Below are 23,169 nucleotides of genomic sequence, written 5' to 3'. Positions count from 1 at the left end.
AAGGAGAGTTTCTTCCCAGCACTTCTTTCCAGCTACTACTAGTGCTTTTGTTTCCTTTTCTAGACCAAATTCCTGATGCTGATACACTTTTCCTAGTACTTAAGTAAGTTCTTCAAAGTATTTAGCTGTAACAGCCATGAAAGATGGGAGTGAAAATGTTTGCAATACTGTTAAATTTTTTGGGATTAATGTTCTACAGAACAGCTTCTGAGGTCTCATCAGGACAAGGAACAGCTGTTATTACTGAACAGTGTTTGAATTTTAGTGCTGGTAAAATAGTACAAGGAATAAGTATGTACTGCAGGACATATTTTCTTAATTGTGATCTTGCTGGAATGTATCACTGGTTTAGCACACTCATGTCCATATTTAAGAAAAAAAATGTGACTGTACCTTTGGTAAATACTACTGCCAGCTAGATTAGGTTTGGGTTTGTTGTTTTGTTCTGTTTCATTTTCTAAATTTTGGTTTCATATGGCTTTTCCTGACACTTTTCTTAACTCAATGACATGTTCAACTTCTCATTTTTCCTCAGAAACGGATTGTAAACACAAACGTGCAACAGAATGGTGTCTTGAATATTCTGAGCTCGGCCCGATCTTCCCTGACACAAGCTAAGAGTGCACTTGGACTGTTGCAAGAGAGCAAAGAGGTAAAGCTTACCACCTTAAGAGAGGGCTAAAACCCGCAATATCTTGTTGGAGATGAGGGTTATCTGTCATTGAGCCAGTCAAGAAAGAGTCTCACAGCCCATCCTGGATGCAAAAGGAGTCTGCCTGCCTGCACAGGTTTCTGTAAGAAAGCCTTGTTGAGGGTTCTGATGTGTCTGAGGAAGACACTGAGCTGTAGATAATCAGGATTTGGGAGAACATCTGTGAGAAGTACCAATTGTGCTATTCTTGTATTTCTTTTTGGTTAATTGCTTTTAGCCACTGTTAGAGAGGGAAGATACTAGGCTAGAAGGGTCTTTGCTCTGACTCAGCTTTTATGTAATGGGTCTGGAAGCATAATGTAATGACTGCTAGTTGTTTCCAGTAACCTGAAGAGTAAGTTGGAAGGGAATGTTTTCCCCTTTGGTCTCCTCAGGTGCAAGGTATGTGTAACACTGAAGTAGACATGGACAAAATGAAACATGTACAAATACAAATAAAATTAGATCTTTTTAAAACTGTAGGAATATGAAAGCCTGGCTGCTCAGCTGGATGGAGCGAGGAGGGATATGAATGAAAAAGTGGCAAATCTCTCATCAGCAAGCAAAGAACCACTGGTGGTGAGGGCCGAGGAACATGCCAAATCTTTGCAAGATTTGGCAAAACAACTGGAAGAGTATGTTGCCATTCCTGTAAATGAGTAATTTTTGTATAGAACATCTGTGATTGTAATGCTCTGTAATTTCACTTGTTTTTATAACCTTTTGCAAAGCTAGAGAGAAATTGTTGGTCTCTTTCTGCTTCTTCATGATGTATGGAAATTATCTTTATCTCCAGAAAACAGATCTTCCTGTAGTTTCCCTGATTTTTTTCCCCCCAGGAGTGTGAACTCACATAATACTATTTTATACTACTGTACTAACACTTCATTAACATCTTACTAGCAAGAGAAAATCCTCATGTACGGAGTGGGAAGATGTTTAGCATATTTTTTGTAGAGTTATTTCAGGTACTCGTACTCAGGGATGCTTTTATGATATTAAAGAAGTGAGGCGAATAATTGGAATAAATGCTGTCTTGGCAGTCTTCAGACATGCCTGCTAAGCACTATGGAGGAAAAGACCTCCTCTAGTTTTCTCATCCTTCAAAGAATCTTGTAGGAAGGCAAAAATACTATAAACTTGATAGGAATCAAGTGTTTCTCTCTCCATTATTTGTACTTTGCATTGAAATTATGAGAGGGGTTTTGGAGGCCTTCTGTGATACATCAGAACAGAACGAAAAAGAGAGAAATCCAGATTTATTTTTCCCTGTGCAAATTTTTCATATTTTGTCATTGCACCAACTAGAAAGTCTCAGAAAGTTAAATTCCAAATACCTAATGTGGCTAGATAATTCTTGGGTAAAAAAAAACCACTTTTTTTTTTTTCCTAGGTTTTCAGTGTGATTTTTTTCGCTTAAGAAGGCACTGTTCTCACAAATTCAAGGCAGCTAATACTAGACAGTTGTATAGTTCACAGGGAGTGGGTAGAAGAGATTTTATGTCTGTTGTTTCTGATTCCAGAACTGCTGTGCTGGTTCTTGGGGAAAACACAAAAGGTCTTGTAGTTAGTTGCTCAATGATCTCACATCTACAGTTCTCTGAATTCCTTTTAACTGAATTGTATTTGGAGGGCTGTGATTGAGGTGCCTTATTATTGACCATATGCTTTGGTGAATTCTCGCTGTCTTAATTATTTGAAGGCTGCTTTGGAGTCTCACAGCTGTGCTTTTCCACACACCTGAACTTATCCTGTCTTCTAAAGAGTCTTTCCATGTTGGTCTATCTCCAAATTTTATATTTTTGTAGAATGAATTTACAGATTTAATTGAAAAACATTTTCTGTATTGGCGTTACTTAGAAAATAGAGTTCAGATCTGTTCGGAATCTGTCTCACAGCCTTGGCAGAAGGCTGTATTTTTCCCTGTTTCCCACAGAATAAAGAACAGTGCCAGGAAGGATGAGTTGGTGGGCTGTGCTGTGGAAGCTTCTACTGCCTATGACAATATTATTAGCGCCATCAAAGCAGCAGAGGAGGCAGCCAACCAAGCTGGGAAAGCAGCTGACTCAGCTTTATCCGTAAGTATCAGTTATTGGCTGAATGATGGTAAACTTGTTACAACTGGAGTTTTATTTTCTTTAACTATCTCCGAGGCCCCAAAATCAAGCACCTGTGCATCTTGGCATGCTTTATTTTTCTGCAGCCTTTTATATGAGTTGCTGTTCTGTACATTGATTAATTAGTCTTGGCTCAGCACTAACCAGGCCAATTGCTGCCTTTCTGATTGGAGTGCCCAATCAGAATGCTGACTGCTTTCAGTGCAAAATAAAGAGATCTTACAAGGCAAGCCTGATAATCACTGCAGGTGATTTCAGGTATTCTCTTTTACTCTGCACTACTAATAACCCAGAAGCTCTTCAGCAGAGACATAACATCCAACAGCTGTATGCTGGTAATTTCCTCCTAATGCCCTAAAATCCATCTGAAGCTTGCTAAAGACCAAGGTTGTAGTGTGCTTAAATTAACCTTGGTAGTTGTTGCTAAAGATGATGTTCTTCAGATGAGATCTCTGCCCTTGTAGAGTTGGGGGGGTCTTTAAAATGGATTGGGCTTTCTCTTTTTCTCTTTAAATTTTAACGTAATTATCAAGTGATCTTACAGTACCATGCTTCTATTATCAGATGGTGAAGAGAGAAGACCTATCAGGAAAAGCTGCAAGGTTAAAAACTGAGAGCAGTACACTCATGGATCAAGCACAGGAGACTAAAAGGACATTGCAAGGTACTAAGAAAGAAGGTGGTACTAGAAATGTTGACACACCGTGAGAAGCTTTCTTTGAACCACAAATTTTCACATCTCAGTCAGGCTCTTCAGTACTTGTTCAGCAAGAAAAAAGATAGTTCCATTACAGTGGGATTTTTTGTGATGGTTATTTCCCATGGCAAAAAGGCAAGAAAATAGATTTCCTCCTCCTGCTATGCTATACACCTTTGCAGTCCTCCTGTCCAGCAAATCCTTTGCCTTGTACCTGTTTTACAGTGGGCTCAATGCTCAGTGGCAGCATGAGCTGTGTAAGAATGTAGACAAGTTCTGCAACACCATCTGTCCAACAGAAGAATTATATTTTTCCTTAAAATTCTCATGGGGCTTTCACTGTTTTGCAGCTATTGGTCCAAACCTCGATGACCTAAAGCAAAGACTTGATATCGCTGAAGGAAAGACGAATGCACTGAAAATTGATCTTGTCACTGCTCAAAACAATCTCAATGGGATAAACAGAGGTTTGTTACTTGGCGAACAATTCTGGCCTGCCCCTTTCATCTGTTACTATAAGAATCTCTGTGTTCATTTCTGTTTGTTTCAGGTGACATTGACAGTATCATCACCAGCGCAAGGAACATGGCAGAAAATGCCAACTCTGTCACCAACAGTGTGTTGGGTGAACTGGCCCCAATTGAAGCAGAAGTGGAAAGAATTAAGAGTAACTATGGAAGCACACAGAGTGCCAACTTCAATAAAGCATTGATGGAGGCAAACAATTCAGGTATTGCAGGTGTTGTGTGGGACCTGCCAAATCACTGTAGGGTGAACATGGCCAGTTTTGCAGCAGAAGCTTTAATCATTCAAAAGTTAGGCACCTACCCTAAGCTAGTATTCTGAACTTCTTTTACGGCCAGTAGAAAGGGACAGGCACTTCAGAAAGTGACTCAGGCCATTCTGTGGTGTGTATTAAAAGCTAGTGCCATGCCTGGTTGCTGAAGATTTAGAGACCAGTGACTAATGGGGGATCTCAGGGGTCAATACTGGGTATGATCTTCTTCAGCATCCTTATTAATGATCTGGATGATTAGGCAGAGTGTGCCTCAGCATGTCTGCTCCTGACACTAAACTGGAATACATCAGAGGGTTGTGCTGACATCCAGACAAACCTCAACAGGCTGTGGAAATAAACTGCCAGGAACCTCATGAAGTCCAACAAGGAGAAGTCCTACACCTGAAGAGAAATAAACCCACATACCAGTATAAGCTGAGCAGGTGGCCAAGCTGGAAAAAACTGTAGAAAAGGATCTGGGGATCTTGGTGGGTGCAAAGTTGAAGATGAACCAGCAATGTGCCCTTGGGGCAAAAGATTGAAGCACAGGAGATTCCCTCTGAACATGACAAAACAGTTATTTTACTGTGAGGGTGACTGAGTACTGGCACAAGTTGTCCAGGGAGGTTTTGTGGTCTCCATCCTTGTGAATATTCAGAAGCCTGCCTAGACACAGTTCTGGGCAGTGGGCATAGCTGGCCCTGCTTGAACACGGGGGTTGGACATTGTGACCTCCAGAGCTTCCTTCCAAACTCAGCTACTCTGTGATTATGTGACTTTTCAACTACATTGGCTACAGAAGGGCCCTAGACAATTAGGCTATGTGTCTGTTAGCTGAAATTAAGTGAAAAGGATTGCATAGAGCCTGTGCTGAATACAAAATAAGGGACAATCACATTCCCAAACAACTTCATTTTACGTTTTCAGCAGCTTTGTCTGATAAAGTCAAATAAGAGGAAAACATTTTAAATAATACAAATACAAGAGCTAGTCCTGTATGGTATTGCAGGGTTTTACGTCATCCCTGCAATTAAAAAACTGGTTTATAAGTCATATTTAGGAAAACGAAAGGTGTGGATTTAATTTTATTTGCCTTCTGTATCATAGGGTTAAAGTCTGAAAATATTTTCAGAGTGGGTTTTTTGTTTTGGTTTTGGCTTTTTGCAGTCACAGAAGATGAAAAATTGTTTCCTGTTATAATGAAAGTTGAAATTCTCATAATATTTTCCTTTCTCTGAAATAAACCTGGCCAGATACTGTAAGACTCCCTACTAAATGGTGCTGATTAGTAACCTTGACACAAGAATATAATTCATGCCCTACTCAGTCAGGCCAGCAGTCTGTCTACTCCATTATTCACTCTCTGATAGAGGCAGTAGGAGATGCTACAAGCCTGAGTCCTATTTGCTGTCATTTATCCTCATTCTCCCCTAGCATCCACAGCTACTGGGTAATAATGTCAGAGAACCCGTTCTATTTAATACTTTTTTCTGGACCTTTACCTAAAACATTTTTGGTAGTGCTGATTCTGACTGCTTCTGCAAATACCTTTGGCCACAAATTTCAGGAGTACAATAACCTCTCTATAAACTGCTCCTTTTAGTGAGAGTTTCCTAATATTGTAGGACCAGTCAAAAATGTTTTGTCATTACCCTGTCCACTGCTTTTCCAATAATTGTGTAGTGATACCATATTTTTGCATCTTGTTTTCCTCCTCCTTTTTAATATCAACGATTTGCTTTCTTTCATTGCAGTAAAAAATTTGACAAACCAACTTCCAGATCTGTTCAGCAAGATCAAGAGTATCAACCAACAGCTGATGCCAATAAGCAACATCTCCGAGAACATAGATCGCATAAGAGAGCTGATTCAGCAGGCAAGAGATGCTGCAAATAAGGTCTGTCCTGAGCATTGCAATCATGCTTGACCTCAGTGGTTTGGATACACAACAGTACTTTTGCTCCTGTTTCTAAATCATTTTATTTAAATGTGTATGAAAGACCAGATATAAATTTAATTGAACAGCACTACCCAGCAACTGAAGTAACTGTAGTGATGGGAAGCATAATAATTCATACATAAAAATGCCAGGAGGCAGATCCTGCTGCATCTTTCTCCCATTAGTTTTTATTTCCCCAGGCATCTCTGTAATGCTGATCTGTACAGCAGCCTTTTGCCTTCCATGTACAATGGGGTGGCTTTGGTGGCTGGGACAGAGTTGGCTCTGCTGCTTAGAGACAGGGCTCTCCACCCATGTGTGGTTAATTGAAAGCTGACACTGCCAAATACACATACGCAGCTGCAAGTTGTGCAGCCCTGTGCTCTGGTTACTCCAGCTGCTCCAAGATCTTAGAAATTGGCTACTGGAACCTTAATAAACTGCCCTTTCTCATTTAAGCAACTGCTGTAGTTGCTGAACCTATAGTGGATCTCAGGCACTAAGAAGCTTCCCTGAGATCATCACAAATAGCCTAGAGTTACAGTGAATAAGAAGAATCAGTGATCATGGTGTATTTAGCTGTGTTAGGATGTGTCTTTATAATATCAGAGGTGCATTGTAATATCCAACAGACAGTCAAGTCCAGCTGAGTGAAGCACCAGGATGTGTTTGTAGACATCTAAATAATTCACGGACTTGCTCTTCAGAGCTGCAGGGCACATCCTTCCCTGTCCGTTTATTGAAGGTAACAGTAAGGGTTGATTAATTGATGTCTGGAACAAAAAAGTGCTGTGTTAAGTGTTGACAATGCAGACTCTACTGCATTATCCAGTCTGTTTCCTATTTATTTTGTTTGGTAGGATCAAGGAGTTCAAATCTGTGTTAATTAATGGCTGAAACATGACTAGGATATGTAATGGGTTACTTTGTAATTAAACACACCAGTGAAACAGGAGTAGTAGCAATAGTTAATTGTAACGCGCTGGACTTCGGTTTTCTTAACAGGTTGCTATTCCTATGAGGTTCAATGGCAGCTCTGGTGTAGAGGTTCGACCTCCAAGCAACCTTGAAGATCTGAAGGGCTATACTTCACTTTCCTTATTTATCCAAAGACCTCGGCAAACATCAGAAACCCGCCAGAGGGCAAATAGGTTTGTCCTGTACCTGGGTAATAAAGATGTAGGTATATTTTGATATTTAATCTGATTTTTAGAACAGACATTGTGTTTTGAGAAAAGGATGGGAAGTGATCTGTTCTGACTGAAATTTGTAGCTACTGTTGGCCTATTTCTTTAAAATGGCCTTTAAGTGGTGGAAGAAGTGTTTTGTTCATTCCTTCCCTGGCAAAGTAACTAACAAGTGGCTGAGCCTTGTCCTTTGATGCTTTGCTCTTCTGTTCCTTTGGAAGTTACTTCTCCATCATGGATACCATCACACATTCTTATCAGACCTGTCAGTTTCTGCACCAGTCAGCACAAACATAGCCCAGCTCCTGCCTCAGAGCTTTGACTCTTTTCACACTATGTCACTGAGTTTCTCTGTTGGTTTAAAATAAAAGTGATCATTTCAGTTTTAAAATTTAGCCCCTCAGCTCTTAATTTTTTTGTCTTCTGAATATGCAGAATAATGCAGGCCTGCTTGTGCATTCAGGTTTGCTCAATTATCATCAAACATTTTAAAAATTCCTGCATGTGGTTTCTAGTCTTGTTATTTGACAGCAGCTGTATCTGTAGTGATCCTTGTGCCTACACAGAAAGGTGTTTAGAGGTACTTGTTCTACACTGGATTTCATCTTTTTATCCTCTGAATAACTAGCCAGGACATCTATTGGAAGAATTTTAATGGTTGCTTCTGAATACAGTATCTTAAATAAATAAAATGTGGTTTTTGGGGGAAAATGACTGCTCCCAGTCACCTCAGTAGGAACCATTGTCCTTCATTGATTGTTCTTCTGAACATCTTATTTATGTCACAGATGTTGAGTCTAATTCTTTAGGTGTCACGTTTTCATAGCTTTAGCTGGGAGATGTTACAAATGAGAAAAATATTTTAGATACTGTTGTTACAAAAATAAAAAGCCATACATGACTTCTCAGTTAATTTATAACTATATGCATTGAATCAGTGCAACATATAGGATTACAATTTTTTCTTCCCAGAACTGATAAACTTAATTCTCATCATTAGGTGGGCGGATTTCTTATGACTCATGCACAGCGTGATGATGTCTCTGAGGAGGTGCTGCTGTATTGTACCTTCATTACAGTTAATCATTTATTAATTATTATTTGCTTTGCTATTTTTAGGCTTCCAAAGACTACATTGGTATGGCTGTGAAAGATGGTTACCTTACTTGTGTCTATAACCTGGGAGGTGGTGATGGGGAAGTGAGAGTGCAGTCATTGGTGACTCAAAGCAACACTGAGGAATCTGTTATGGATCAAATTACATTTGAAAGGTATAAGACCCACAGGGTACACCCATCTTCTTGAAAAACTGTTAGAAACATCTTTTATTACTGTGATGTCAAATTCTGCCTGTCCATTTTGTTTTAGGATTTACCAGTATGCAAAGCTGAAGTACATCAAAGCAGCAACATCAATTTCTCCAGATTATGAAAGCCCTAGGAGTACAAGCAGCGGAGACAGTGACATGCTCCTCAATCTTGATCCCAGCAGTGTTGTCTTTTATGTTGGAGGATACCCACCAGATTTTAGGGTACAGAGTTTCTTAGTGTTTTAAAGAGATTTTATGTTAATCATACCATTGTTCTTACAAGTAAAGATTGGGACTAGCAGTCTTTCAAAAGCATGTGTAAAGGTTTATCTATGTCAGTAGGAATAGATTACATGCGAGGAGATGCTACTTCCTACAAAGTCTGCCTGACCTGTAGCATTCTAGATTCAAAGAGGAGAGCATGATGATGTTTCACTTGCCAGGGAAAGCATTAAACCTGTCTAGCCCTGCTAAATTCCAAATCCATGTGACTCCACTTCAAATTGTGCTGCAGTACACCTAGGGTTGTATCAGATGGTTTGGATATTATATACAAGCACGTAGTATATTTTTTTACATATTTGGAATGTCATATTGTGTGTTTTAAGATTTGCAGTAAGTCTTAGCAGTTAGATAGCAATGTAAAAATTTGTTAGCTAATGTTGATAAAATGGTTTTAATGACACTGTTTTGCAGCCTCCACGAAATCTCAACTATCCTCGTTATGAAGGCTGCATTGAATTAAACAGCCTAAATGAGCATATTATCAGCCTTTACAACTTCAAGAGGACTTTTAATCTCAACACCACTGAAGTGCAACCCTGCAGAAGGTCTGATATGAACACAGGAGTGTTTCACAGTTCTGTGATTTTTTTTGTTATGAATTCTTGTCTGTTCAAATCCAGAAGTATAACCACTGTAGCTAAATTGGTGATTTTTTCTAACTTAGTCATTATTACATTTCTTAGAGAAAATCCTTGGTTGTGACGTGATTCATGTCTATGGCCATCTCAATCTGTTTAAGTGTTGTAAAATTCAGACACAATTTGTAGACTAATGTGTTCATCTACTTTAGGAAGTAAATATTACATTAAGTTCAAAAAAGTCAGTCATTGATGATTTCCTCCCTAAAGACCATTTGGGAATCTGGTAGAAACCAGTGGAAGGTTTTCTCTGTCCTTGGGTTAAATCAGAATTTGGCCCCATACCAAATGCTTTAATTTAAGCTTTTTAAAAATTATAATGGAGTAAATCCACATGGTAGAATATGTCCTATGTTCACACCTGTGACATTGAATTATTACAGGTATAAAGAGGAGACTGATCAAAGCTATTTTGAGGGCACTGGTTATGCCAGTGTCACAGCAAGAGAAAGAAGTGCCGAACGAGTGCGGTATGAGCAGACAATTGAGACAACTGCAGATGAAGGCATCGTGTTTTTTGCAGCAAATGGGGTAATGTGTGGAATACTTCTCTTCGTTTTGTAGTGGAAGAACATCTTAAAAATTTTGCTTAATAAGGAACATGTTAGATATAGTAATAACTGTAATGAAATGTCTTAAAAGTGTTGTTTTCATCTATGTGGAAAACGAGTAGATTCTGCAGTATGTTTAATGCCATATGGTTTAGTCTTAGGTAGCTGTGCAAGAAACAGTGAGTTGGTCTTATGGGTCCCTTCCAGCTTGAGATATTCAATGATTATACAATGGTTGTCAAATACTCACTTTGTCAAGGCTGAGTAAAAAAACATTCCAAGAAGCTCCTTCATTAGGCCATGAAGAGAATTCAGAACTGGGGGCAGGAAAGGAGGAATGTAATTGGAATCAGACCAATGTTGGAATATTGAAATCCTCTAAAATTGGAAATCCACTCTTCCCAAATCTAGATACATGTGGAAACAGAGTAAGAAAGAATATAGGAAGTGATATGATGACTTATACCTATATAAAGATGCTCAAAACCACAATGCTGCTACTTATCTAGTAATCTTGTAGGCATATTTGCAATCACTGGGAAATATTCTAGATAATTTTTCAATGCTGTAAAAAGTCAGTAGACATTTGAAATGACACAAAGTCCTTTAGAGATTTGGAGAATACCTGGAGCTGATACCAGATCTGTTTATAGCAGTTTAAAGTAATTATGATGGATTAGTATAATTTTTAGGCCTTGTGTTATCCTTTCCTTGAAAAGCTTTCTTAAAGCAACTAGATAGCTTCATTAAAATTATTCATATGACAGTGAAATATATATCTGAAATTGTGGCAGTTTAATTGTGTTGGTGTTTTGTTTTGTGTTTTTGTTTTTTTTTATTGCAGGATCAGTTCATCAGTGTGCTCATTAAAAATGGTCATACAGTTTTTAGATACAAACTTAACTCTGAACCTCCAAAAGAAATAGAAGCCAAAGGAACTGTAAATGATGGAACATACCAACAAGTATGTAATTTTAAAGAATCAAGGGATCATTATTCGTAAAAATACATATTAACTGAAGCTGTCCTGTTGTAAAGTTTAGTTGTGGAGTTTTGTGTGAGGAAATCAAGTCACTGGGGACTAGTTTGGAGATGTGAAATTTAATCTTTCTCTTGTCCTGCTTTAATGTGAATAGTTCAGTTTTAACAGTGAAACCACCAAAGGAAAGAATTTTGTCAGAGCAGTGCTTTATATAAAGATAGCTGTGTACACTGCAATTATTTGCATTCATTTCACATGTTTCCACCACCTAAGGGTTTATTTCTTCAGGGTGGGCTGGTCTTTATAGAGATTACTCTTCTGCAGTCTTTGTTGTTTCTTGTCTCCTTAGCTTCAGTCCAGCTCTTTTGTAGCACTACCAGAGTGAAATCATAAAGGCATTGTTAAAAACCTTTGATTTCCTTGTTGGTTAGTTCTCCCTTTTCCCCTTAATACATTTCCAACCAAATAGTGTAAGCTGCAGGGTATGCTGTAAGGAATCTTTATACTCTACTGCATCACGTAACCTTCAGCCTGACTGACTTAGTTTTTGTATCAGGCAGCAGTTTCTGAATCTTCAGCTGCAAAGACAAGACAATATCTGAATCTTAGGTGAGGTCTGTTCTTAGGGCAATCTTTCAGATGAAAATAACACCTCACCTTGTATTTGGATAGTTGAACATTTTCCTTGCTTTGACTAAATGCCCAAAGTTTGCAAAGTACCTTTGAACCACTGCAGTTACCCTTGATTTAAGTCACAAGTAAACAAGAGGAGGGGGGAAAAAACATCACCGTGTCCTGCTCTGTGAGGGTACTTTTAATCAGGTGAATTAATTTTGTTTCTGACAAGTGAAGTGGTTCTCATTATTTGTGTATTTCAGATTAATTTGGTGCTTGACCGAAGAAAGAAAGTTGTGTATGTCAGTCCTGATATTAGAGCCAACATACACGTCTTCAATTTCACTGAGTACTACCTAGGTGGAGTTCCATCTTTTCTACGGGAACGGTAAGTAACTATAAAATGACGGTAATATATAGACTTTTTAGGGAAACTCCATCAAAACTCTTTCTTTACACAATTTCTTTCATGCTCTGTATTGACTAATGTAAAACATAAAAAAAACAAGTGTATAATACATAATCATAATCCATGATTTTTGGCTAATGGTGCGATTTTTGTTGGAGCTCATGCTAAAGATTGGGTTTGATCAGCATGAGTATGTGTACACAAGAGAGATTGCTCTCATTCTCCTTTTCTATTTCTTATATTGTCAGCATTTATATGTTACTACAGCAGTGTGTGCTTTGAAATGCCAGGCTACTGAATTATTTTTCCTTCCCCTCCCTGAAACCAGCTTTAATATATCCACACCTCCATTCCGGGGCTGCATGAAGAACGTGAAAAACCCAAGCACTGCATCTGTTGTTTTTGATAAGACTTTTGGTGTCAGCAAGAAATGTCTAGATGACTGGAAGGTAACTAATAAATTTCCTCAAAAACTTCTGCTGGCGTTCACAGATTCTGGTTTGTCTATAAATCCTGGACCACTATGTTTTGCTGAAGTCAAAAATTATGTGATAGCAAAAACATGTGATAGCAGTAAAAGAACTTGGATTGGGTTTGAAGATGTGGAAATAAAAGAGAGACCAGCCCTATTGTGATAGCTTGTTACAGCACATAGTCCACTCTAATTTAATACTGTGTACAATTAAGTATTCACATTTACCATGTAAGTTGTTGGCTTCCAGTTGCTGTTATTGATTAGGCTGGAATACTTAATACTACTCGGTATCTTCTCTCTTGCCAAGATGTTTATGCTTCCTAATTAAATGACCTCTCAGCCTTTTTTCTTAAATGATCTTAGCAGACTACTTCCATCAAAGTCATCTAAGACTCCATTCATCTGATTGTTTTGTAATTTTTTTCTGTGCATCCTTGAGTTTTGCCATGTTCTTTTTAACATGGGACAGCATGACATTTTAGTGTTGACTTAACTAGTGCTGCATGGAGAGATGAAAATTTCTGCTTCTATTTACTGCTGCTTGCATGGTGCATGATCTCATTTGCCCTTTTTACTACAGCATTGCACTGAAAGTTTACACTTAATTTCTTTTACTTGTGGCATCTAAACCTTTCACAGAGCAATTTCTTCACAGACTATCTTTGCAGAGGATCTAATCTTCATTCTCTGTATCTGTAAAACCTCTCATGGACTAAAAGGTGTCCCATGACTCACAGTTTCAGTTATGTAGCTCATCTGCACAGCTTCATATTTATGAACTATTCCTCCAGCTACTCAGTTTTGTGTCCCCAAATGTGGAAACTTTCAAAGCCACAGTAGCTAGAGATGAACAGCTCATTACTCTCAGCAAGCCTCCTCTCTCTTTTTAGAGTTTCTCAGACCATAATTAATGCTGGTGAAGCCAACTCTGACAGTCTGTTCTGTACTGAAATAATGGTTTTGAGGTTTGCCTCATGCTTAGTTTTGACTGGAGCTGATCACAATTATGTTGAGTGGGGCAGCTGTTGTCTCATATTGTCATTCCTTCTGATTAAAAGGAAAATTACTGAAATCATTATTTTCTCTCTTTCAGCTTGTGAGATCTGCAGCTTTCTCCAGGGATGGAACACTGAGCCTGAGTGCAGCAGATTTCCCATTTCCCAAGGATTTCCAAGTTGGCTTTGGCTTTCAGACCACAGCTTCAACCGGAACACTCTTAAATTACAATATAAGGGTATGAAACACATTCAGCTTAGCATATGTGATGGGTTTTATCTCTGAATCAGTAATTTCAGTTTGTGTCATAAGTCTCATATAGGTTCCTGTATTTTAAGGTAAGAAATGCCTTCTTTGAGTGTGGCGTCTTGCATGTCATAGGCCAGAGGAATGCAGTCCGGCAGTTTCTTCACATGGCCAGCAAGTAGTTTGATGAGTAACTGAGCTTTGAACTTCTGCAGAGTAGCTCATGCACCATCCCAGTAAGAAAACTGTTGCTTAATTGGCTGGAAATTTTCTTAAGGATAAATGGCATTCTTCCCACACAGAAATGTTACCATGTCCAAATAGGCAGAGGAAAGGGATTGGTTCTGGCTATGATCCCTCAGAAATCAGGGAAGTTTAAATAGAACCCCATTCTGGAAGGCTGGAGAAGCTAAGTGAGTGCACACCAGGCATTTGAGAAGTGAAGAACTGAGTCCTCTGCTTTTTGTAAAAATAAATAAGTGTTTTAAGTAAATGTTTGCTATTCAGAGTGCAGAGGTATTTTGAAATGGAAGCTATGCTCATCATGCAGAACTTTTTACACATCTGGTACTAGATGACTGAGAAATGCAGTTCTAGTATAAGAAAATTTGTTGCCTACTGACGCCCACTAAGAACTTATTAATGGCAGTAGCAAGAACTAAAGGCTCTTTCATTTATTTACCTGATCATTTTGTGGGGTTCTTCTGTAGCCTGATGTTCTTTCCATCTTTCTGAGTCCTGGCTCCATAACTGCAAAGATACGAGATAAGGAAATTAAACTGGAAAAGAAATATGAAGATGGGTCAATGCATTATGTGACAGTAATAAAAGCAGACAACAGGTGAGTATAGTTCTTCATCTAGTTCTTATATATTGTGGTTGGAGAAAGGAAATCCAAATTTTGTGGGACTAATTATTTGGATATATAGCTTAAAATAGTCTCTTCTAGCAGAGAATACCTAAATAATGAAGGAAATATTTTTCTCTTCATAGAGAAATTCATAGAATTCATGTTCTATGAATGTGCATGCTGGTACCTGTGATGTTTCAGCTGTACCCTACTATGCACATCTTTTATAAGTTGTGTGAGTTTTGACTGCTTGTCTAGCTGGAGCTTTGGAGTCTTTGGAGCTCTTCCCCTTCCCATAACCTTTATGTGTGTCCCTATAACACAGGTGGTTAAAGGTCCAGGGAAGAAGCAAATGCTGTGCCTGTTTTTTCAAGAATGATCTGTTATGCAGATATTAGAAATTAGTAGAGACAATTTACTGAAAGGTACTAAATCATACTGATTGCTGTGGAATGCATGAAATTACCTAAGTGTTAGTTGAAGTGGAAAGTTTTGAATGGTTGGCTATAACTTTGGGTGATTATAACTTAATACTGTCTGCTTCAGTTTGACACAAAGAATTAAATCCTTCCCATAGTTGACAATGAGAGGTTTTTCATGGATTTCAATTGCACCAGGATTTCACTGTAAGACTGAAGTATGAACTTCAACTCTTGCTCATTATCTAATACGGAAAAGCAGAGCAATTTCTCAGCAGTCAATAAGCACATACTGAAAAAGTCCCAGAAGTTAGCTAATGAAGCTCTAGCATAATCACAATGTAACAAAGAAGCACATCTGGAAAATGGTTCTTTTATATGTATCTATGTAATTTAGTTTCCTAACTATTTCTTTATATATGACGCTTATTTTCATTCACTTTTTTTCAGAGTACATCTGATGGTTGATGATGAGTCAAAAGCAATTGACTCTCCCAGTTCATCAAACTCACAGGAATCAAACAGACCTATAAAACTTGGTGGAGATAATTTTGAAGGTTGCATTTCAAACATCTTTATTAAAAGGTATTTGGCCTAGAGAGAATTATGTTTCCTGCATTTCGGCCTGTTCTCCTTCTTCAATTATATTAAAGTTACATTTTGCTAAAATGCTTTTCTTCTACATGTGTGAAGCCTTCATGAATGCTTTCATGAAGTTTGCTCTCACGAACTTTGCTGCCCTCACTCTTTCATTCAGGTATATTATACATGGGATCCAGTTATAATTAAATCTGCTGTTCAGATGTAAAGGAAATTTATTCTGAACACTCATACCTGTTTAGTAGTCTGTTAGCAAAAAAATGAACACTGCAGAGTGAATTTGGTAAGTTCCAAAAAGGTATCCAAAAAGATTTGCTAGATTGTATTGTTATAGCTCCCCAGGGAACCAGGTAGTCAAAGGAACAAAGCTACTGACAGAAGCAAAACAGTTAAACAACTGAGACCATATATGTAGAAATTATCTGCCTGATTTGGGCTGTCTCTTTTTTTCACGTTTGTCTGATGATTAGAGACACCTTACAGGCAAAATTTAGGAGAAGAAATATGCATAAATATGTTTCTAGAAGACAAGCATTCCATGAGTCATAAGCTACGTCCCAGTGGGGCTTTGTGTTAGATAAGTTTTGATGAGTATTTATACATGTGTAGACTTTTCAAAAAATTGTGTATTTTTATTTGATTGTTGTACAAACACAGAATGGGCTGGGCTGGAAGGCACCTTTAAAGATCCTCTAGTTTTAGCTCCCTGCAGTGGGCAGGGAGACCTTCCACTAGACCAGGCTGCTCAAATTATGTCTTCATTTAGAGCAGTACAAGTCAATGAAGTGATGCCAAGATGATTTTTTGGCTTTTCTTTTATATACCTTCTATGTATCCTCAGTACTCCTAGCATTCATACTTGTAATTCCTTAAGTCTGATAACTTGGCATAGCCCTAGTATTCTGTTAATCCAGGAGACCAAGCATCCTAGAGGCCTCATAGTAGGGGGCTGTAAAGCCTTATGCTATCTATATGCTTATCTATAGAAACCAAGGTCCTCTCTAGAAGATATCCTGTCAACAAAGATTCTGCCCTTCCAGGGGGGAATTCCTCAGATGGGGGAATATCACACCATTCATCCAAGCTTCCCATTGGGGTATCCTTGTTAGATATGCTAATTTGTAAGGTCTATAAACTGTATAGGTGACCTTGTGTGTGTGCACTGCAGCTCATCCCACCTTGGGGAAGTGGTGCACCATGAGGATTCTCATTAAATACTGAGGCAAAAACCCCTTATCCCTTAACCGTGTCTGGCTCTCAATTTTTTTAAGACCAGGGAAAGGCATAAGAAGTAACCTGTGTATTAAACTTCCCATCAGAAAATGAATTTGGAAATTTTTTGTGCCAAAATAGATGAAGAATTAATACTGTAGCTGGTCTGATTAAGTGAATGGAGAATGACCAGCATCAAAGAAGTTCAGGTTCTACTCACAAATCTACCACTCTTCTCATAGAAAACCACAAACAAAGAGCTTTGTAGCTTTCTTGTAAAGTTTTTTGTAATTTACTGATTAGAGATGCTTTGTACAACTTACAAACTTATAGTATTACTTAACATTATTCTTTATACACAGGGTAAATTTGCTTTGGCAGTCTTTTTGATAATTTGGTTATAATGCTAGAGCTACGTATGGAGTTTTGATGGGCTTTGTCCCTTGACAAAACTCATTAGAGCATCTTACTTAAGGAGAGAGTGAAGCAAAACCTGATGTTATATTTTCTTGATTTGAAGCTGGTTATGTATAATTACCAATCAAAATTTTGTAGTCTGATTCAGAAATCTTAATCAAGGCTGCTGCAATTTTTTTTCTCTTTTTTAAAGGGCCATATATGTTTGTGTTTTTAAATAGCTTTTTAGCTAAATAAATAGAAAAAATTACTTTGCTTAGAAAAGATTACGACAAAACATCAGAGTTTTTCTATAGCCAAAAAGAAATGAACAGAAGCAGGTAAAATATGATTTCCAGCACTGAATGTACATTTTTCATTGAAAAATAAAAAATTGGTACTTTATATCATGTCACTGGGAAATATATTTTGTGCAGAAGAGTTTTCCAATATGTTTGTTATTGATTACACTAAAGAAAAGGAATGCTGAGTCACAGCACTTACTGCTTTCATCACTACAGGGCAGGTCAGCTCCCTGAGGTTCAAAATCTTGTTGCTAATACTGGCAAGACTGGTGTGTCCCTCGGAGCTTGCCAGGAATACAAAAACCTTGAACCAATGATGCTGCAGGAATTTAAAAATCCTCTCAGGCTTAAGATGCTCAAGGTATGCTTATTGTTACTGTCATCTTTGCTCCATATTGATGCCCAGGCTTTGTCTGCACAGATATAATTTCTAGAACTGAGATTCAGATGTTCTTTCCTTCCATCTTACATCTGAAGCCAGTTCTCACTGTGTTGGAGTTTCATGCTAGACCCATACCTCTCTAGAATGACAACAGCTTTTCCATCCTTTAGGGAAGGTTGTTGTTGACTGCCTTGGGTGAGAGCTCTTCAATGTGTTGATTACAATGTTTCTATTTATGTGCACGTATAGTAAATGTTGCAATTCTTTCTTACACGCCCAGAATGAAAAATACCTTGATTATCTGAAAGCTGCTAAGGTGGAAAGCCACACTACAGCAGCCCCGTTACATGACAGCAGTGAAGCGTATCTCCTTGGAAGCATCCCCAACAGTTTCATATCGTACATGTTTTCTCCGTTGTTATCTACAGACAGGTAAGAAAAATGTTCTCTGTTCTCCTCCTAGTACTTGGATTGTCAAAGCTGCTTAACTCTTTGGGTGCTGAGTGTAAGGATTTTCTTCGTGTTTGTGTCTTGGGCCATAACAAAAGGTTACTCTACAAGGTCAGGTTTCTTTTTTTTCCTGTGCAAATGTTTACCTAAATTGAGTAGATTGAATGGGATGTGGTAAACAATTACGGTGCATGATAATGCCAGTTCCTAAGCCTGAATATGTCAAGTTCATTCACATTCAGAAATGCAGTGTATAATGCCATGATTCCACCCAAATGCTATTCTGCTTTTCACAAACTGAGTTTCATTGGAGAACAGAAAAGATACAAGAACTTACAAAATAGACTTATACTAGAATATGCTTACTTTCCACTACAGGTTACATTTTTCTGTAGATGTACGGACTCGATCATCAAGAGGATTAATAGTTTTCATGGAGGAAAGCTCTGAGGACTCTTATATGGCTCTCCACATTTCAAAAGGACATTTTGTCTTTTCACTTGGCTGTGTAGAAAAACAAATCAAAGTCAAAACCAGTAATAAATACAATGATGGGCAATGGCACACTGTAAGTAGTATGGAAACACAATGATAGCATAACTAGCATTCAGCAAGCACAGCCTATTGCTTTTTTAAGAGAGTAGAAACTCACTTTTGGTCATCTGAAATTAATTCCTATGCCTATGAATTCCTATTCCTATGAAAGTTCATGTGGGTGATAGGTCTCTGAGAGACCTTATTGAGACTGATGGTTATTAGGATGTTATTTTCAGTTTAAAGATTTCAACAGCATGGTGTTTAATTTAAACGCTGAGAAAATCTGCAGTGGCTTTCATTGGCATTTGGGTTTTTTATTCTGTTACGTTTGCCTCCTGGAAAGGTGGTCTTCAGCACAGATGGGAAGAATGCCCGCCTTGTCGTTGATGGTCTAAGGGCCCAGCACAGAAAATTGGCAACAAATTCTGCCATCAGCATTAAGCCACCAGTCTACTTGGGAGGGCTGCCACCACTGAAGAAACAGGTAAATAATTGACTCAGCCACCACACACACTCCCCATGCTGCACTAATTATATGGGAAAGTCTTTAATACACGAGATTTCCATGCTGAAAAGCTTGGGGGGAGATTTCCAAGGATCGCGTGAGCGCCATCTGTGACTGGTGTTTGCAGTGGTTCATTGCAGATCTTTTTCCTCACCTGTCCACACAGCCTTCACCTGCACCCATATTTTCAGTATGTTGCTGAGACACTGATGACAACCATGTACTCTTTTCATTTTTATTCCTTAAAAATAGAGAAGACCAAAGTCACTTTTTTAATTCCAGAAATACTATAATACTATTTTTCTGCAGAACATTGACCTCAGTGGACTAGGCAATAATCAGTAGAGAAGCAAAAGAATCATTCTCATTAAGAAATTACGGATGTAGAACTGGATTTTAATATGAAATACATGTGGTTTCTGTTTAAAAAAGGGGACAGTTAATGATCCAGGGTATTTAATAAAATCACATTTTAAATAAACAGGAAGGGAAGGCCTGCTTGGGATTTCACAATTCCTCTTGCATTGTCTTTTTCACACATCATTGGGAAGTATACATTTTATGAGAAGAAGTCATGTTCAAAACCAACTCTTACTGCACTTTTTTAGAATTTTGGAATACCTTTCCATTGTATCAAAGATGGGTGTTAGGTGCCTTTAGTGCCAGTTGTCTTTCTAGAGTCCAACAGTCTGAAAGAACCAATGTTTAGTATTATTACTAAGAAAAAAACCATAATGCTTCAGTATTCATGTTTTGGACTATGCTTTCAGAATATACCAATGAAGAGTTTCAAGGGTTGCCTGAGGAATTTTAAGGTGAATGGAAAAGTCATGAATGCACCTCAACAAAAAAATGGCGTACTTCCATGTCTGGATGTTCCCATGGACACAGGGATTTACTTCTTTAATGAAGGGGGATATATTGCCATTGGTAAGATGTGTAGAGATTATGGTATATGGAATTATGTCTGAAGCATGTAGGTGTATGGGTTACTTGTTTACGCGTGGTTTTCCAATTATCTCCTCCTATGATCTTTCCTCTCCCCACTGTTTAATTCTCCACAGGTAATTTGCTGATGGGATTGGATTTCAGGATTGTATTTACCATTCGACCAAAGAGTTCAACAGGTGTACTCCTCCATGCTGGAAGCAAGCAAGACAACTATTTGACTATTTACATGAAGGGAGGAAAGGTAGGTACAGACTATTTCCATTCCAGCTGCATTGCCCTCAGTCAGCAGGGGAAATTCTGACCTTCCCCTGTTGCTTCTGTTCTTTGTTACAGTAGTTTAACAGGTAACTTCTTTACAGGTCATTGCTGCTGGAAATAGTGGTGCTGGAGAATTCCAGGCATCAGTCACACCTAGGAAACCTCTGACTGATGGACAGTGGCATACCATTGCAGGTACACTGTACATACCATTTCTTCTGAAGCTTTGAAGGGATGGTGGGCACAGAGCACTGCAGCTCCAAATTTTTATTAATCATTTCACTTCTGTTTAGTCTGAGAATACTCTTTAGAATGATGTGTTAATTCTTTAAATTTTACATAATTTTTATATAAAAAAATCTTCATATAAGATTGTTTTGGTAGGCTCTGTTAAGCCCCAGATGACCTAGGTTTGTCAGTCTGGCTCTGAATTAAAAATCTGGTTTTTTCTGTGCCTTAAATCTCACGAAAGATGCTATTTAAAAATAGTTTCATATCTAGCTGATTCTTCAATAGGGTTGAGAAAGAGTTCTCATTTACCTGCTTCTTTGCAGTGTCTCAGAAGGAGAACACAGTGCAGCTAGAGGTGGGCACACAGAGTAACTATACCATTGAACTTCAACCCTCTCCTCTTAGACGTGTGTATCAGCCACTCTACTTCGGCAAAATTCCAGGTAATATTGCTTCTTATTTTTTCATGTTTCCCTTTCTAAGTAAGGTCCAACCCATTCACGTAGTCCTATATCATTTCTCCTCTTTTGAAAGCCTTGCCATAATTAATGTTCTTTAATTCTTACTAAGTTGGTCTTTCCACCTTGTTTTTTGTAGCAAATTTGGACACCCCGTGGGTTCCAGTAGAAGACCCATTTTTTGGCTGTCTTTGGAATATTACCATCAATGACAAACATATCTCCACCAGGAGAATTTCAGAGGTTCATGGTGTAGTGAATTTGCACGGGTGCCCAGGGAGGTAACTCTGCTGTTACAGTCATTGTGCACACATCGGGCTGTGTCTGTAGAAGAACTGCGTGGATTCCCCTTTGCTGATCAGCATCAGGCTGCTTGTTCTGAACAGCCGGTGAGCAAATGCATCCTCTGGATGTGGACTGTGCCAAAGCAAACGAAAAGTATTTGCTTTGACAAACTCCCTTTTAAATGTTATTGATTTCCGAGGTAATCCGTTGTGCCTTCTGAGATGTGTGCAGAAAATATAATTGCATATACCCTACTGGGCCAAATTCTGCTCTCACCCACAACAGCAGAGACTTGAGCAGCTCCAGTGTCTTAATTTTGGAAATTTTCCTTGGTGTTGGCCACCTTGAGAGCAAATTTGATCCATTAATATAAAGAATTTTATAAAAATATAAATCTCTTTGGATTGTTGCTTATACAGAAATGTACATTGATGTTAAAAGTAATAATAATAATATAAATGGAGTTTGAAGCACTTTAAGGAGTGAAACTCTGGGAGTTTGTTACAAAGTTAGGAATTGTGGGACCAAATAAATGCAGTATGTTCCTAAAACCTTTCATTTTCTTGTTTGGTTGTTTTAACCTGGTGGGTTTTTAATGTACTTTTTAGAAGCTGCTAAATCCTGCTTGCATTGTGCAAATATTTCTGCAGGTTTAAGATTCAGGAAAATTCCTGAACAAGCAGGTGTCCATCATCTCTGCATCTCTGCTCATCACAATTTGGTTATCTAAAAATCTCAAAAGGAGGGTTGTTTTTTTGCAACCTTCAGAACCAAAGAGTCACTTCCACAGGCAATTTTTTTCCTAATGAAATGAAGGAAAGTTTTATCAAGAATAGCAGCTGCATCTGCTACAATTATGTAGCACAAATTACAGGACTAACCCAGCAAAACTGTTTCCTTCAACATTCAAATCTTTGTTTGGTACCTGATTGTGACCCATAGTAGAGGGCAAGGAACCCAGTTTCCTTTATTCTTCCGAGTGGAGGGGCTGGACTGTACAGACTTGACATGGCTTCTTTTTTCCACTGGCATCCAGATTCAGTATTTTGATAATGGTGGTTTTTTTTTATCCCCAGTGCCCTGATGCCAACCCTCTTTTCCAAAATGAAAAAGTGAAAAAAAAAGAAAAAATTTTCTAAGGCTGGTCCTTGATGCAAGAAGGCATGCTGACAAATTCTCCTTCACTCCCGGTGCTCCTACTTTCCAGTGCTGCCTTCTCAATGTACAGCAGCATATCCTCAGTGTGAGGTCCTCAGAAATGAGGTGCAAGCTGTACTAATAGAAGCAGGTGCCAGATCAGTAGCCCTTATAGCTTTGGTCATTAATCCCTTGTCAAATTTTTGCAGCTTTGTAGGTCCTTTGCAGCTTTGCGGGGTGAAAAAAGTGTCAGAAAGCTGTTCACACCAAATCTTGTG

The 23,169-nt window shown here is 38.4% G+C and overlaps 1 protein-coding gene across 1 annotated transcript in view; it reads left to right on the top strand.

Annotated features, from left to right (window-relative positions):
* Positions 1-22,777, top strand: part of LAMA3 (laminin subunit alpha 3) — a 110,318-nt gene extending 87,541 nt beyond the window's left edge. The window contains exons 52-78 of the mRNA XM_014253369.2: positions 536-652; positions 1,175-1,326; positions 2,628-2,769; positions 3,373-3,472; positions 3,856-3,972; positions 4,056-4,235; positions 6,038-6,180; positions 7,228-7,401; positions 8,529-8,680; positions 8,778-8,940; positions 9,415-9,548; positions 10,025-10,172; positions 11,037-11,156; positions 12,053-12,177; positions 12,527-12,647; positions 13,767-13,907; positions 14,626-14,756; positions 15,635-15,769; positions 17,914-18,058; positions 18,360-18,511; positions 18,908-19,097; positions 19,410-19,550; positions 20,342-20,501; positions 20,636-20,763; positions 20,882-20,975; positions 21,335-21,454; positions 21,609-22,777. Of these exons, the coding sequence (XP_014108844.2) occupies positions 536-652; positions 1,175-1,326; positions 2,628-2,769; positions 3,373-3,472; positions 3,856-3,972; positions 4,056-4,235; positions 6,038-6,180; positions 7,228-7,401; positions 8,529-8,680; positions 8,778-8,940; positions 9,415-9,548; positions 10,025-10,172; positions 11,037-11,156; positions 12,053-12,177; positions 12,527-12,647; positions 13,767-13,907; positions 14,626-14,756; positions 15,635-15,769; positions 17,914-18,058; positions 18,360-18,511; positions 18,908-19,097; positions 19,410-19,550; positions 20,342-20,501; positions 20,636-20,763; positions 20,882-20,975; positions 21,335-21,454; positions 21,609-21,754 (3,771 nt within the window). The 3' untranslated portion in view covers positions 21,755-22,777. The remainder of the gene's footprint in view (positions 1-535; positions 653-1,174; positions 1,327-2,627; positions 2,770-3,372; positions 3,473-3,855; positions 3,973-4,055; positions 4,236-6,037; positions 6,181-7,227; positions 7,402-8,528; positions 8,681-8,777; positions 8,941-9,414; positions 9,549-10,024; positions 10,173-11,036; positions 11,157-12,052; positions 12,178-12,526; positions 12,648-13,766; positions 13,908-14,625; positions 14,757-15,634; positions 15,770-17,913; positions 18,059-18,359; positions 18,512-18,907; positions 19,098-19,409; positions 19,551-20,341; positions 20,502-20,635; positions 20,764-20,881; positions 20,976-21,334; positions 21,455-21,608) is intronic.
* Positions 22,778-23,169: the final 392 nt, after the last annotated feature.

This window comes from Pseudopodoces humilis, chromosome 1 (genome assembly GCF_049639895.1).
Source record: "Pseudopodoces humilis isolate 2021_Gansu_Grassland_sample_001 chromosome 1, ASM4963989v1, whole genome shotgun sequence".
NCBI lineage: Eukaryota > Metazoa > Chordata > Aves > Passeriformes > Paridae > Pseudopodoces > Pseudopodoces humilis.
Note: the sequence above shows the minus strand (reverse complement) of the source record. Positions and strands in the feature narration are given on the sequence as shown.